This window comes from Parasteatoda tepidariorum, chromosome 2, assembly GCF_043381705.1.
Source record: "Parasteatoda tepidariorum isolate YZ-2023 chromosome 2, CAS_Ptep_4.0, whole genome shotgun sequence".
Lineage (NCBI taxonomy): Eukaryota > Metazoa > Arthropoda > Arachnida > Araneae > Theridiidae > Parasteatoda > Parasteatoda tepidariorum.
This window is the reverse complement of record NC_092205.1, coordinates 35,752,266-35,765,471: the sequence shown is the minus strand read 5'-3', so window position 1 is coordinate 35,765,471 and position 13,206 is coordinate 35,752,266. Positions and strand designations below refer to the sequence as shown.

At 28.6% G+C, this 13,206-nt stretch overlaps 1 protein-coding gene across 2 annotated transcripts in view; it reads left to right on the top strand.

The window, feature by feature from the left end:
- The window catches only part of LOC107453766 (LHFPL tetraspan subfamily member 3 protein-like), an 86,923-nt gene extending 74,825 nt beyond the window's left edge, over positions 1-12,098 (top strand). For both annotated transcript variants that reach the window (XM_016070710.4, XM_071177453.1), the window contains exons 2-3: positions 1,676-1,921; positions 9,329-12,098. In XM_016070710.4, the coding sequence (XP_015926196.1) occupies positions 1,676-1,921; positions 9,329-9,528 (446 nt within the window). In that variant the 3' untranslated portion in view covers positions 9,529-12,098. The remainder of the gene's footprint in view (positions 1-1,675; positions 1,922-9,328) is intronic.
- The last annotated feature ends 1,108 nt before the right edge of the window (positions 12,099-13,206 follow it).

The following is a 13,206-nucleotide window of genomic DNA, read 5'->3' as shown; positions in this document are numbered from 1 at the left end:
CGTCAGCTATAAATATCGTTTACATTAATAGTCATTATTATATACGATAACTATTTATTTGTCGCAAAACAGGTATTAGCGATATGTCTTGAAATATATTTTAAACTATCTTTATATGGATACTTAAAAAATATTGATGCTCCATGATATAACGCTATACAGCCCAACTTTAATGAGAGTAAATTTTTTTAATTAGATCTTAACTTAAACTTTAAAAATGCATTATAGGGTCAGGACAAATTATTTCGACAGAACTCTGATATAAATTATTTTTAAAAGTGTTCTTTACTTTTAAATTTATGAATGGCAATGAGAAGTAATGTTTCTGGGAGTCAAATTTTTCACGTATCCTTAATTCATTTGAGTGAGTTAATCTTCGATTGAAAATTCTACATTGAGCCAAATTATTATAATCAAACTTTTCAAAAAAATATACTTAATAATAAGAATTTTTTTTAATCATTTATATAGAAGATTGTAAAATCAAATCTGAGGTTATTGCTAACTAATATACAATATTATACTTCACAATTCGTACATTTCACAATTCGTATATTTCATGCCATTAAAGCCTAAAAAAATTTCTTCTTATAATCAACAAAACTCCAATTAAGTTCACAATTTTCCCTACTCTACACTATTAAAACGAACCAAAAAAATTATTTTTTACAAGTAACAAAAACTCTATTTAAATTCAAACTCTCAAGTCCGTACCATTAAAAACTGAAGAAAAAAAAACTTTATTATAAATGAAAGTTCTCCTTTATTGATGGGCACTTACTATGAAACGTAAATATATAGTAATAGTGGCACTTATCGGTTATCCGGACCATCAGTTGGTGACAACTCTGCAAAGCGGTCGCCAACACATGTTCCCTTTAACTTATAGGTGCTGAAATTTTTAAATATTTCACGATATGGAACAAAGAGTGATGATTGTAACTGAAGTTTCATTATAAGTTAATTATAAGTGCATCATTATGATCAGTTGTAAGGTAAAAAGTAAAACAATTTTACTTCCTTCATCATGCAAGCTTATTGCGGGACCCGATTGCACCATATTATCAAACAAAGTTAATTCGTTTTTAACTTGATTGCACAATATTATTGATTTAAACATCAATACGGTTTAACTTAATTATTCATTTAGGCTACTGCAAAATTATGCACTATAATGACAAAGTTGAACCGATTTATTCTGCAGATGCAGATATTAGTATCATCGAAAAAGGCAATTCGATATGTACTTTCTTTACACATAACTTCATGCTTTTCTTTACACATATAATTGATTTACGTTATTTCAGCAGCAATTTCAAAAATCCCATGTATTACAGTAAGAAAACTAAAGAACTACGATGCTTTTTAATCTTAAAAATTTTCAAATTTCTGAGATCCTAAACAACATCAGGCTAATTGTTTATTTATTTAGTAACAGATTAAATTAAACATGAATAAATAAATATTGCTTATAAGTAATTTTAAAGAACAATCCAAATTTGGTTTACAAACCAGGCGTAGTTTTTCCCAATCCTTTATGTCAAGGCACTGGAGTAGACTACTCTTCGTCGTTAGATCTAAATACTGTCTTATTAACTTCGCTTTTTCTCAAAGCTTTAGTTTGCTATTTGTTTTTAATCCATTTAATCTCACATGAATTGTTTTCATTTTACAGCTACTTGCATGGTCATTGGTGTGCTCACATTTCCAGCCGGTTGGGATTCAGAAATTGTGAGAGAAGTGTGCGGACCACAGGCTGATGACTACAACCCAGGACAATGTGGAGTACGATGGGCTTATATCTTAGCTATTATTGGTGTTTGCGACTGTGGAGTGCTGGCGGCTTTGGCATTCGTTTTGGGTACTCGTTATGTTAAACTACTTCCTGAAAACTACATTACTTCAGGCTCTCTATACAAAGGTAATATTTATTTTCATACACGGGACAACTATGTTACCTTTTTTAATTGGATACTTGCAAGCGACGTCACTCGTGAATCAGCCAATCAGGTTCAACTCACACGCGTGGCAGTGCTTGCAGGTATCAACTAAATCTAATCCGAAAATTTATTCAGAGTGATAATAATCTCAATTCTTAAAGCTGTAAAGTAAAAACGCTATGCACAGTGCAGAAAAGAATGGAACACCCCGAATAACTTTAAATATAATGATCTTCACTTTCTAGGACACAATATTAATGATTTGAGGAGGTGACCTCAAATATGCTAATTAATAAGTGTAGACGATATTTTAAGTTAAAAAATCAGGCACAAAAACGTACTCTCTGAATAAATATGCCTTTTTTTAACGAATTTATTTCCTAGATTGCGACTGCTCCTTACATTTTGGGGGTCAGAAATTCAAATCCGTCGAAAAAGGGGTAGGTTTATTTTAAAAAAACGTTTCTGTGCCTTATTTCGTAACTAAAAATAAACGCCTGCACTTTTTATAAATTAACATATTTGAGGTCTATCCCTTGAGTCATTGAGTCCTAGAACGTGAAAATCCGATCATTAAATCAAAAATTATAGGGTGTTCCGTTTTTTTTTTCGTGCACTGTGCAACCACGTGATTAGACACAACCATGTGATTAGTTGCAAGTATCCAACTGGTAGCAAGTACACATTCGTAATGTTAAGTATGTATTACAGTATTCTTTGCCAAATATTTATTTTTTTAATAGTATAGTTTACTTATTATTCACACACTTAATACATCCTTCTATATTATTTAGAGAAATATTAATGCAATTCAGGTAATGAAATGGCGTCTACGAACTTCATTTTTGCCTATCAGATAGCAGAGATGTCTAAGCAGGCATCTCTTTGCTTATTTGTCCACTTAAAATTCATCGAAGAGTTACAGATTGCAACCAATAGGAATACATCTCTATTGGAATGTGAATACAACTCGCCTAAAAGAAATGGTGCAAACCCCAACTGATTGATTTTTTCCAATCAGTGATATAGTTCAGCCCTTGGCTTGGACATTTCTATATAGTAATTTAAGCAACTTATAAATGACAGGATCGTCAGCTTGAAATTTATAGTATAGATATCATTAGTCACTATTAAAAAAAATCTCTGTCAACTATTAAAAAGTACCTTGAAAAACATTTACTGGAAATAAGCAGCATATACTTGCATGAGAATAAATATTATTTTAGTACAATAAGTTCTTTTTAGAAAAATCGAATGATCTAAAAAAAAACATAAAAAATGAGAATAAACTGTTTAATAGCTCAATAAACTAATTCGAAACTTGGAACTTGAATAACATGAGGTGTAGTGCCTATCTTCAGTACATTGCTGCTGAAATCTTAACTTTACTACCATACCCTCCAACTTATGAGGATTTTGAAAATAATTCTTTCTAGTGGTAGCGAAACCAAAGTAGAAATTTTTAAAGCAAATGGATCTCTCATAAAACTTTTATCAGAACTTAAGAATCTAGCCATGTGGCCTGCACTTTTATAAGTAATAGTGGACAAGTTACGCTAAAATTAATTTTTTTTTAAATATTAAGACTTTTATTTTGCTACCGTCAGAAAAGAAGATTTCTGAAACTACGGAAATTCCGTAGCAGTTGGACGGTATGTTTACTACTAATAGTTTTCGCATTAAAAGAAATATCTAACTTAAAGTAAGTCTTAATCCTAAGTACACATTACACGGGTTTATTTGGTGACATTGGCGTTGTTTGGAAGAGCAATAAAGTTAGCAATCGTAGTTATAGATATGGTAAGATTCGTTGGGTTATTGCTTTTTTTCACAGCATATTTATGAATTTGCCCTTTTCAGATTTTCATTGTATTTGGATTTTTTATGTTTTTCCCTATGCTAACTCCTGGCGACAATCGTAAAAACGTCATTTTAGGCATTGGTAACAGTTTGGCGACAATCGTAAAAGCGCCATTTAGGCATTGGCAATAGTTTGGCGACAATCGTAAAAACGTCATTTCGGCATTAGCAGTAATTAGGCGACAATCGTAAAAACGTCAATCAGGCATTGGCAGCAGTTTGGCGACAAGCGTCAACGTAATATTTCAACTTTGGTCAAAAATTTTCCAAGTCGCGTCGGTGGCTCAGGGTATAGAGCGCTCGCCTCTAAGTTGAATCGGGTTCGAATCCGAGCGATAGTTATTCGATATGAATTCCACACCCAACTCGCACCATCCACAGTGCTGTCGTGAAATATCCTCAATGGTAGACATATCATGTCGACAGGTCCCCTACCGTCAGGCTAACCATGGGAAGTTTTCATGGTTTTCCTCTCCATGTAACGCAAATGCGAGTCCCATCAAAAAGTCCTCCTTGAAGACAAATTCTACCTAATACTTGATCCAGAAGTTCCCTTGTCTTCTGGATTGGGTTCAAAATTAAAAGGCTACGAAGTTTAACGTTAGTAGTCGTAAACCCAGAATTGAATCGGCTGTGTAACGACGTGCCAAGTGTGTAACTTGTACAAGGATTTCAATAAAGTAACTAAAAAAACTATCATACCCAACTAACCATTTTTACACCAGATAGTTCTTTAAACCAAAAATATATAAAATTTTAATTTAAAATTTTAAATTTTTTTATGCGACAGATTTTGAGAGGAAAAAGACCGCGAGGTGAAAATTTTCTAAAACAGTGGCCATGACTAAAATGCTAGTAATTTCTTTAAATATATTGAAAGAACAGCAATAAATGAAAAATAATCCATTTAAGTTTTTTTTTAAGTAAAGTACTCTTTAACTCTAACGTCATTAAAAGACAAATATGTTAATTCAATTAAATATTTCAATAAAATTAAATATTACAATCAATTAAATATTACAATAAAATTAGTTAAATATTACTACTATTATAAATCAATTATTTCTACCACATCTAAGAAAATATGTTTGCTGTGTAATTTCGTGAGATAATTGAAGTTTTAAACTCTGACTGCTTTAAATTATCATAAACTAAAATCCAGCTTCTTTAAGGAGAAAAACTAATTACTTTTACCAACCGCAGTTTTTTTTATATAAATAACGAAACTGGTATTGTATTGTTGTACTTAAAGTTAAACACCACTTAAATTGCTTTAATTCCGCGTTGTTAAATACTGTATTGACAATACAGAACCACTATATTTGCACTCAAATACTCAATTACGTAGATTATAATCTTCGTAATAAAATATTTGAATAAAATATTTTTACAGCCTTTCTTTGTTATTGCTCAAATCATTTCCATGCGATCTTTAATTCATTTTCTTGGCATAAATAATTGTATATATGCCTAATAATTGTATAAGAAGGACAAGTTAGGAGAAGAAGAAAAAGAAATGAAAGATGTCAAAACTAAATTTGAAGAAATAATTTCAAATGCATTTCCATTATCTTACATAGTATTTGTGATTTCCTCACAGTAATTATGTTTTCTTGCTATGAAATTGAAGAGGTAAAAAAGCATTTTGAAAATGAGAGCTACAGCAGCGCTCTTCATATTAATTTTAAGAAGTTTTACTGCACATGAAAGGAAATCTTGAAAAAAATTAAAACTTTTAATTTATTTCTCTGATCATTTAAATGAACCAGTAATCATTTATTTTCCTTACACAGAAATATTTATTTGGTACTTTCGGTTAGCGCAAGCGAAAAGTCACCAAAAAAAGTAGACCTTCGCCAAATTTTTTTCTTTAAATTTATTTATTTCATTTAATTTTCTAAACGTATAAAAATTAAATAAATAAAATTAAAAAAATAATAATTGAATTTCCTTGCACCAACCAACCAAAAAAATACACTATATTTTGTAAAGTTAGCCAATTCCACACATTTCTAAAACTATTACAGTTTTTAAAAATTCAATTTGGTTATACATAAAAAATAACGATGCCCAAAATAAAATAAAAAACTATATTTTATTTATTTCACTTAACCTTTAAATTAACAAGTTTTAATTTCTTAAATCAAAAAAATACTTTGTAAATAGTTTCCCAAAGTCGTATACATTCGAAAAGCTTGTTTTATCGAATTCACTAAAAATTCATAACATGTTCTTGCACTGAATATAATGTAACGTGATGTTGGTATTATATATTAAAGGCTTTTATGACTTTCTAACCAGTTTCTTGTATTGGCATTTGAATAAAAGCGTATAATGTGTATATTTCTTCAAGAAATAATTGATTATTCATTAAACTGTTTAAAAAAAATTAATTAAAAACGTGGTGAAAACTATATTGAACTATAACCTATTAGATATAAAATTACTAAGCAACAGCTTTTACAATTTGTTAATTCTTAATAATATGTAAACAAAATTATTATTAAAGTGTATATAATTGTAATCAATGTTAGGTTATTTTCTACTTTTTTTTGCTTAATTTCATCATACTTTGGCTCCTTAGCCTGACATGACCCTTCTTGCCTTCAACCATTTATTCTACCATTTCAGTTCAAAGTTTCTTCTTGGTCGTGATTTACCATTGCTTAAAACGTCTCCTTAACGGTTATTAATTGAAGTTGTCCCATGTTTTCTCAATTATGAATTCCTGAGTTATTTTAGTAAATGACAAAAACCCATAAATTATCGATAGTGTAATCGATGTTGTTGTATTAACAATTTTTCTATGTATTTCTACTGAAATTGCTCTTGAGAAAATTCTTCCATTTAGAGAAATTACAAATGCAATTACTTTTCTTTTAGCCTTAAGCCAGGTTGTAGGATTAATTAATATTACTTCAAAACATGGAGAATATATAAAGGCAGAAAAATGCGTATTTTTAATCTTTTATACATAAAATACTCATTTTTTTTCCAATACACATTTTTCAATTGATTAGTAACGCAATTCTTATTATTATGAAATATTTTTTGTTGTGAAACTTTTTCTTGTTGAATATCATTTTTTTTTCTTTTATACTATGAACCAGCAACGTATATCTTCAGTTTAAGGCTTGTAACTTTAAGATTTACTCAGATTTTTTAATTCAACATACAAAGATAGCAAGTAAATGCTCACCAAAGACTGATATCTTCATCAGGCAGTAATATGTAATGACAAAATTATAAATATTGTTATCTACCTGATGATAGATACCGCTTTCTAAAACGCGCGACTTTATATTTTTATTTAACTTTGCTTAAAAAGTTTAAACAAACATTTTTCTCTCAAAAAATATACTTGTAAACCTAATATCTTGATTATTGAGTTAAAATATAGAATTTAAGTAGAGAGAGTATTCAGTTTGGCGGCAAATTTCAGCTATACAATTTCGCTGAAACCTTGTTTTTGGTGATGATATTTTTTGCTTTCATTGACGTCACTTCCTGGTTACTTCCAATTCTCTCTAAATATGCTCAATTGGGTTTAAATCTGGTGATTGAGGTGGTGTTTTTAAAGCTCGTGGGCAATTATAGAAGCACCAGAGACGAACGTTGAGAGCCGTATGCTTCGAATTGTTATCGTGGTGGAAAAAATGCCGTTCCCAATACCTACATTTTTTGCGGATAAATTTAAATTACCTCTTAAAATATATAAACAAACAACATGATTCATTATGCCATCACTCCTTAGTCATGATACTGACACGAACCCCCACCGCTATGCTAAACTGTTTTAACTAAGTTCTTAATATAAGGTTCCTAATTTGTTCTTCTCCATGCAATTGTACGCTCATTGGAACCAAATATGTTAAATTTCCTTTCGTCATCAAATAACACGTTTTTCCAATGCGTTTGGAGTTAACATAAATTTTATGAAGAAAAGCCTAAATTTTTTATTTTTCGTACTAACCAAAATTTTTCTACTGGTAGGCAGTCCATTTAAAGAAACTGCTCTGAGAACTCAATTGAAATTTCGGGGGAAATTGTAGAAGAAAATTTTTTATTAAATTCAGCAGAAACTTTTAGAGCACTCAAACGTGGATTTTTCACAAATTTTTGAACTATAAATCTCTGATCACGTTCTGTTAACTTTCCTTTCCTTGTTTTCAATCCGATTTTTTTTCTTTAAAGCTTTTAGCCCTATACTACTGAATAGATCTATTAACTTTGCAATATTCCAAACTGATTTACCTCTATTATTATGAAAAATAATGAATCTTCAAATGATGTTATTTGTTTCTTTGTAACAAATTTATAAATAATTAATAGAATATTGCAAATTGAGCCAGAAAAAATTAAAGTCAAACGTTTTTTTTTTAAATAACACATGCAGAAATAAAAAAAAATAAGAAAGAAAGCACCAGACAATAAAGTTAATTAGAGCACCAGACGATAAATTTAATTTTTAATTTACACGGAAATATTTTAGTGCTTGGTGACATTTGTAGCAATGTTTCTGAAAAAGAATAAGTCGATATTTAAAACAAAAAGATAATATGAAAAAATAAAGAACTTCATATTCCAATTAATTTTAAAGGTAGGTACTTTGTTTTAATTAAATATTAAAATGAAGTGTTCAAAGTGTTTCATTAAAATAAAATATTCAAAGCGTATGTGAGAGCCACTGTATATTGGTTTATTTTCAAATTTTAAATACCGATGTTCCTTCACATTTTACTTACTCGCTTCCTAATATGCTATTTTTGTGTCCCATCTCTGCAAAGAATATCTGGTAAAATAAATATACGCATTTATATATATTTTGTTTTTGAATTGGAATTAAAGGGTAAGATTGTGATATTTGAAAACCAAATTACAATCATGTTAACTATTTTATATACCTGTTCTTTCAAGTTTTATATTAATTAAACATAAATATTAAATGTTAAAACCTTTAGTTAGTATTAGTATATCTTTATCGTTATACTTATTTGTTGATGTAATTTTCTTATTAATAAATTAACTTCAATAATAAATCTTAAAACATTCAGTTAAGTGTTTTAGTTGTTTTAAAAAATTATAAAAGACATAACAAAAACCTATTATTTTTAATGTTATGTTTTTTTGGGTCAAAAATCTCCAAAAATAATGAAAGCAACCTATTGTCAACTATTATCGATCATTGAACCAAAAGTTATTTGGTATCTAATATTTTTTGTTTTCCAAACTGATAGTATTCAGTCTCGGTCTAAGTTTAACTTACATGTTTCTGCTCATTTCAGCCGAATTGGTAAGTTTGAAATGGACAGGTATTTTTTGTAACTTTAACTGTACTTAGCAAAAAGCAAAAACTGTTGAACTAAATCTGTAACTAAACTGTTAACTCAAAAGGTTACAATTTAGTTCAGCCTTAATGCGACAAACCATTTAAATTGTTTGTATTTTTAGTTAAGGCTTGTTTTGCATTATGTTTTTAATTTTTATTTATTTTTATTTTACTTCATTTATTTCTTTTTGCATTGCAGGAGAAGTAAATAGTGCCTTTATTGCAGATAATCAATCCACTCCATCCAGAAAATCAACTAATATACAACCAGTGATGGTCGTATCCCCTGGTGTAGAATCTGATCACTATTCGGAGTATTCTCATCATACAATGCGATCAAACAAAGGATTTCGCCAAGATACATTTAGCAACAACTCTGTCGCCAATTTCCAGCTCTAAGAACATGGAAACTAAACAAAAACTGCATTCATTTTTCAGATGATGATTGTACACTTATGTGTATAATAAAATTGCGAGGGAGGAGTATCTTTTCGGTATAAGAGTCGTTTACCAATTTAAAGATTCGCCTACTGAAAATTGTTCTTTTTCCACACGCAAAAAAAAATTGTGCCACTCAAGCGTCAAATAGATGCTAAAAGACAATCTGACGTGCAATTTATACAAGACTATTTCAAATAGATTAGCTATTTTATAATTTAATGCCAACCCGTGAAAATAGCTTCGGATTCCTGATATTTTATTTTATTGGACAATTATTTCGGAAAGAATGTGTTTATCTTTTCATTTATTTGTTACGGAAGAAGACGCCAAACTATAACGTATTCTTAAGAAATTGAAAATTTGACTTAGATTAATATGTCATATTAAAAATGCTCATGCTGTTCTGTAAAGTATTCTCAAACGCTAATTGATAAATATTTATGGAAGATATTTACGTACAAGACTTAAATATTTCCTAAATTTGGTATTCTGAATTTGTAAAAAAAATATTAAATTCCATTTTTTAGGGAGATGGTGTAAAATACATAAAAATATAGAAATGCATATATAAAATTTAAAAATAGACATAAAGTATACAAATATATGAAAAATATGAAAATTTATGAAAAATATGAAAATATATGTAAAATATAAAAATATATGCGAAATATAAAAATATATGTGAAATATAAAAATATATGTAAAAAAAAAAGAACTTACTTCATTGACAAATATTTTGTGGTACTCATGATTGGTCAAATGGATGTTTGTGTTGAAAAATGATTATAAATTTGTTGTTAACGTGTGTTTATGTTGATGTTAAATACTAGATTTGAACTAATTCAATCAAAAAGTATGTTCCATATTTCTCGGAACGCAGCATTCTTATTTTTAAAGGATTCAGTAAGAATCTCTGGTACAATATTTCTCTTATTTAATTATTGATTAACTGAAATTTAATGTTCATTAAAATACTTTTTTATTTAAGTTCTTCTGTTATTTTGCCTGATAAATACAGCCACAAATTTTAAAAGTATTATATCAGAGTTAGAGTTTTTTCATATTTGAATAAATTATAGTTTAAATAAAAATTAAATAATTCAACTTAGAGTAAGCCGTTTAAACAGGAGTTTGAAAATGAAGCTATATGAGAAACAAAATATTTTCAATGATGAATCTATGATTATTTAGAAATATACATTTATCGATGGCTTTAATATTGTTGTGATTTTAAAGCGTGTTTATTGGATTTAAAACAGGTTGTGGTTTTAAAATGTGTTTATTAGAAACCTATTTCAAATTATAGAGGTTTTACACTACAAAAAGGGAACGTCTAAATTTTTAAACGCCGTAAAAGACCTAATATTGCAGTAAAACGTGTTTTGACATAATTTAATATGAGAAGATCTTTGATTACTTATTCCGAATTCTGAATTTCTTCCTGAATTTTCTCAGTTTCTCCTTGTCAAAAATGAAGTAAAAAATATGCAGATTTTAGATTATTATTGGTTATTTAGATTATTAATATTTAAGTGAGAAAAGAAATGGTATCAAAAGTTTGAATAAATTAATCAAAACCTGAAGATACACTACAGAGCAAAGTGTAATTAAAAACCACTACTTAGGTACTACACGACTACTAGGTCCCTTTTTTATCCTCTTTGTTTACCATGTCATTGGTTTGGAAATTTAAATTTCACCTACGCTAATGATTCTAATAATTTTTATAAATTTGTTTTGCTCCTAAATATAAATTTGAGACTCCTAACTTATTTTATTTATATTATTTCATTCACTTATATTTCATTTTTGACAAGAATTTTGAAAGTATATATATTAAAAGTTGTGACTACCGGACGCTTTGCGTAGTATGCCAACAACTGAGATTTATCTATATACAAAGAATGTATAATAAAGGCACTTTGAAAATTCCATATTTTGATTATGTAAATCTAACACTTGTAAGAGTTAAGCTGCAATATTAGTCTTTTCATGTATATTTTAAAATTTTAAATTGTTGTCGCACGCCTCTAAATCCAATAGATTTTCTAATGTGGATTTAGTTTCAAATTTGTCGCTTAACCAAGAATTTGCCATATATCTCTTATAGAGACTGTTGGCCACTTAAGCATTTGGTTAAGTATAATGTGAATATTTTGTGTATGTCAACCATAGCCCCAATTTTTTGCTCACTCTTATTTATGTAATGAAAATGTTTGTAAATATGTGATTGTTGAGATTAAAATAATTGCCTACGTAAGGTTTTGACGAAGAATTAATTCAGTTTCAAGTCCAATTTATCAGTATTGATGTGTATATCGTTTTACGTTGTCAAGATGTTTGAATTAAGAAAAAGGGCATTTAACTTCTTGTAATTAAATGATGGCAATTGTAGTGATATTAACAAAAAAAGCTAATTTAATGTGAATTGTTCCGAATGTTGTAAATAATGATAAAAAGTTGAGTATATAGAATCGATGAAGTTTGTGTATTGGAAATTTTGATAAAATAAAATATATTTTATATAATGTTTTTTTATTTTTTAATTTCGTTAAAACTTTTGTACTCATGACGCTCATTGCAAATCAGTATCAAACAAATTTTTCAATGATTAAAATTGTCAATTCATTTGTGTTTAAAAAAATGAATGAAAAGAACCATTGTAAACCAATCTACAAATAAAAGATTATCGTGAACAATTAGGAAAACCAAAAAATGCAACTCAGTTCTCTAACAGATCATGAACTCACCCCCCTCAACAAATTAATTCTCCTTTTTAAGTTGCTTTACAAATGTGACAGATTTAATTTCAGCATTTTTCCATCTAGTTAGGCTACTGGTATCAGCCATTAATTATTTAATATTTTGTTCTCAATTGAGTACCTGCAAGTGTAGTCATGCGTGGTCAGAAATTAATATCATAATCCATCAAGTTCAACACCTACGCGTGACGTCGCTTTCAAGTACCCAGTTAAATCTGATTCAAAAATTGGTTCAACATGATATTAAACCAAACCAAATTTCCTAATTTTCTTAATTACTCAATTCTTTTATATGAGAAACTCTGCTATAAAAAGAGAGAGCTGTTTAGATGATTTATGGCAAAGCATTTACCCAAAAACTATACGACGTAACAACACTTATACGTATTTAATCTTCCATTAGTTACACTAACGATTAATAGTGCATCTTAAAACATATAAATTTGTATTATATTCGTCATGGAAACAAATTTAAGAATAAGCATGTTTTATTGAAAATACCAGAAAGATCATTGAACAAAATGGATATTTGACTGATTAAAGTTCAAATTTTTGAATGCAATAACATTTATTTCTCAACCGAAATTACTTTCTAGCCCACTCAATATATTTGACTTTCGGCTAAGCATCGCTCGATTAAGACAAAAATCAAGCCAATTTATATGAATTAACTCACATTTCTACAGAAATAGTTGTTTTAAACTTACCTCTTGTATGTTTATACAAATAATCAAAGTAGATTTCAATTAACTTAATAATGATATAGTTTAGTTTCTTAAATTTTAATGCAGATATGAACATTTTTATAATTCGTTTACATTGGGCAACCTTTCTAACAACATAAGCCCAGCATTACAGAGTAAATATAAAAATG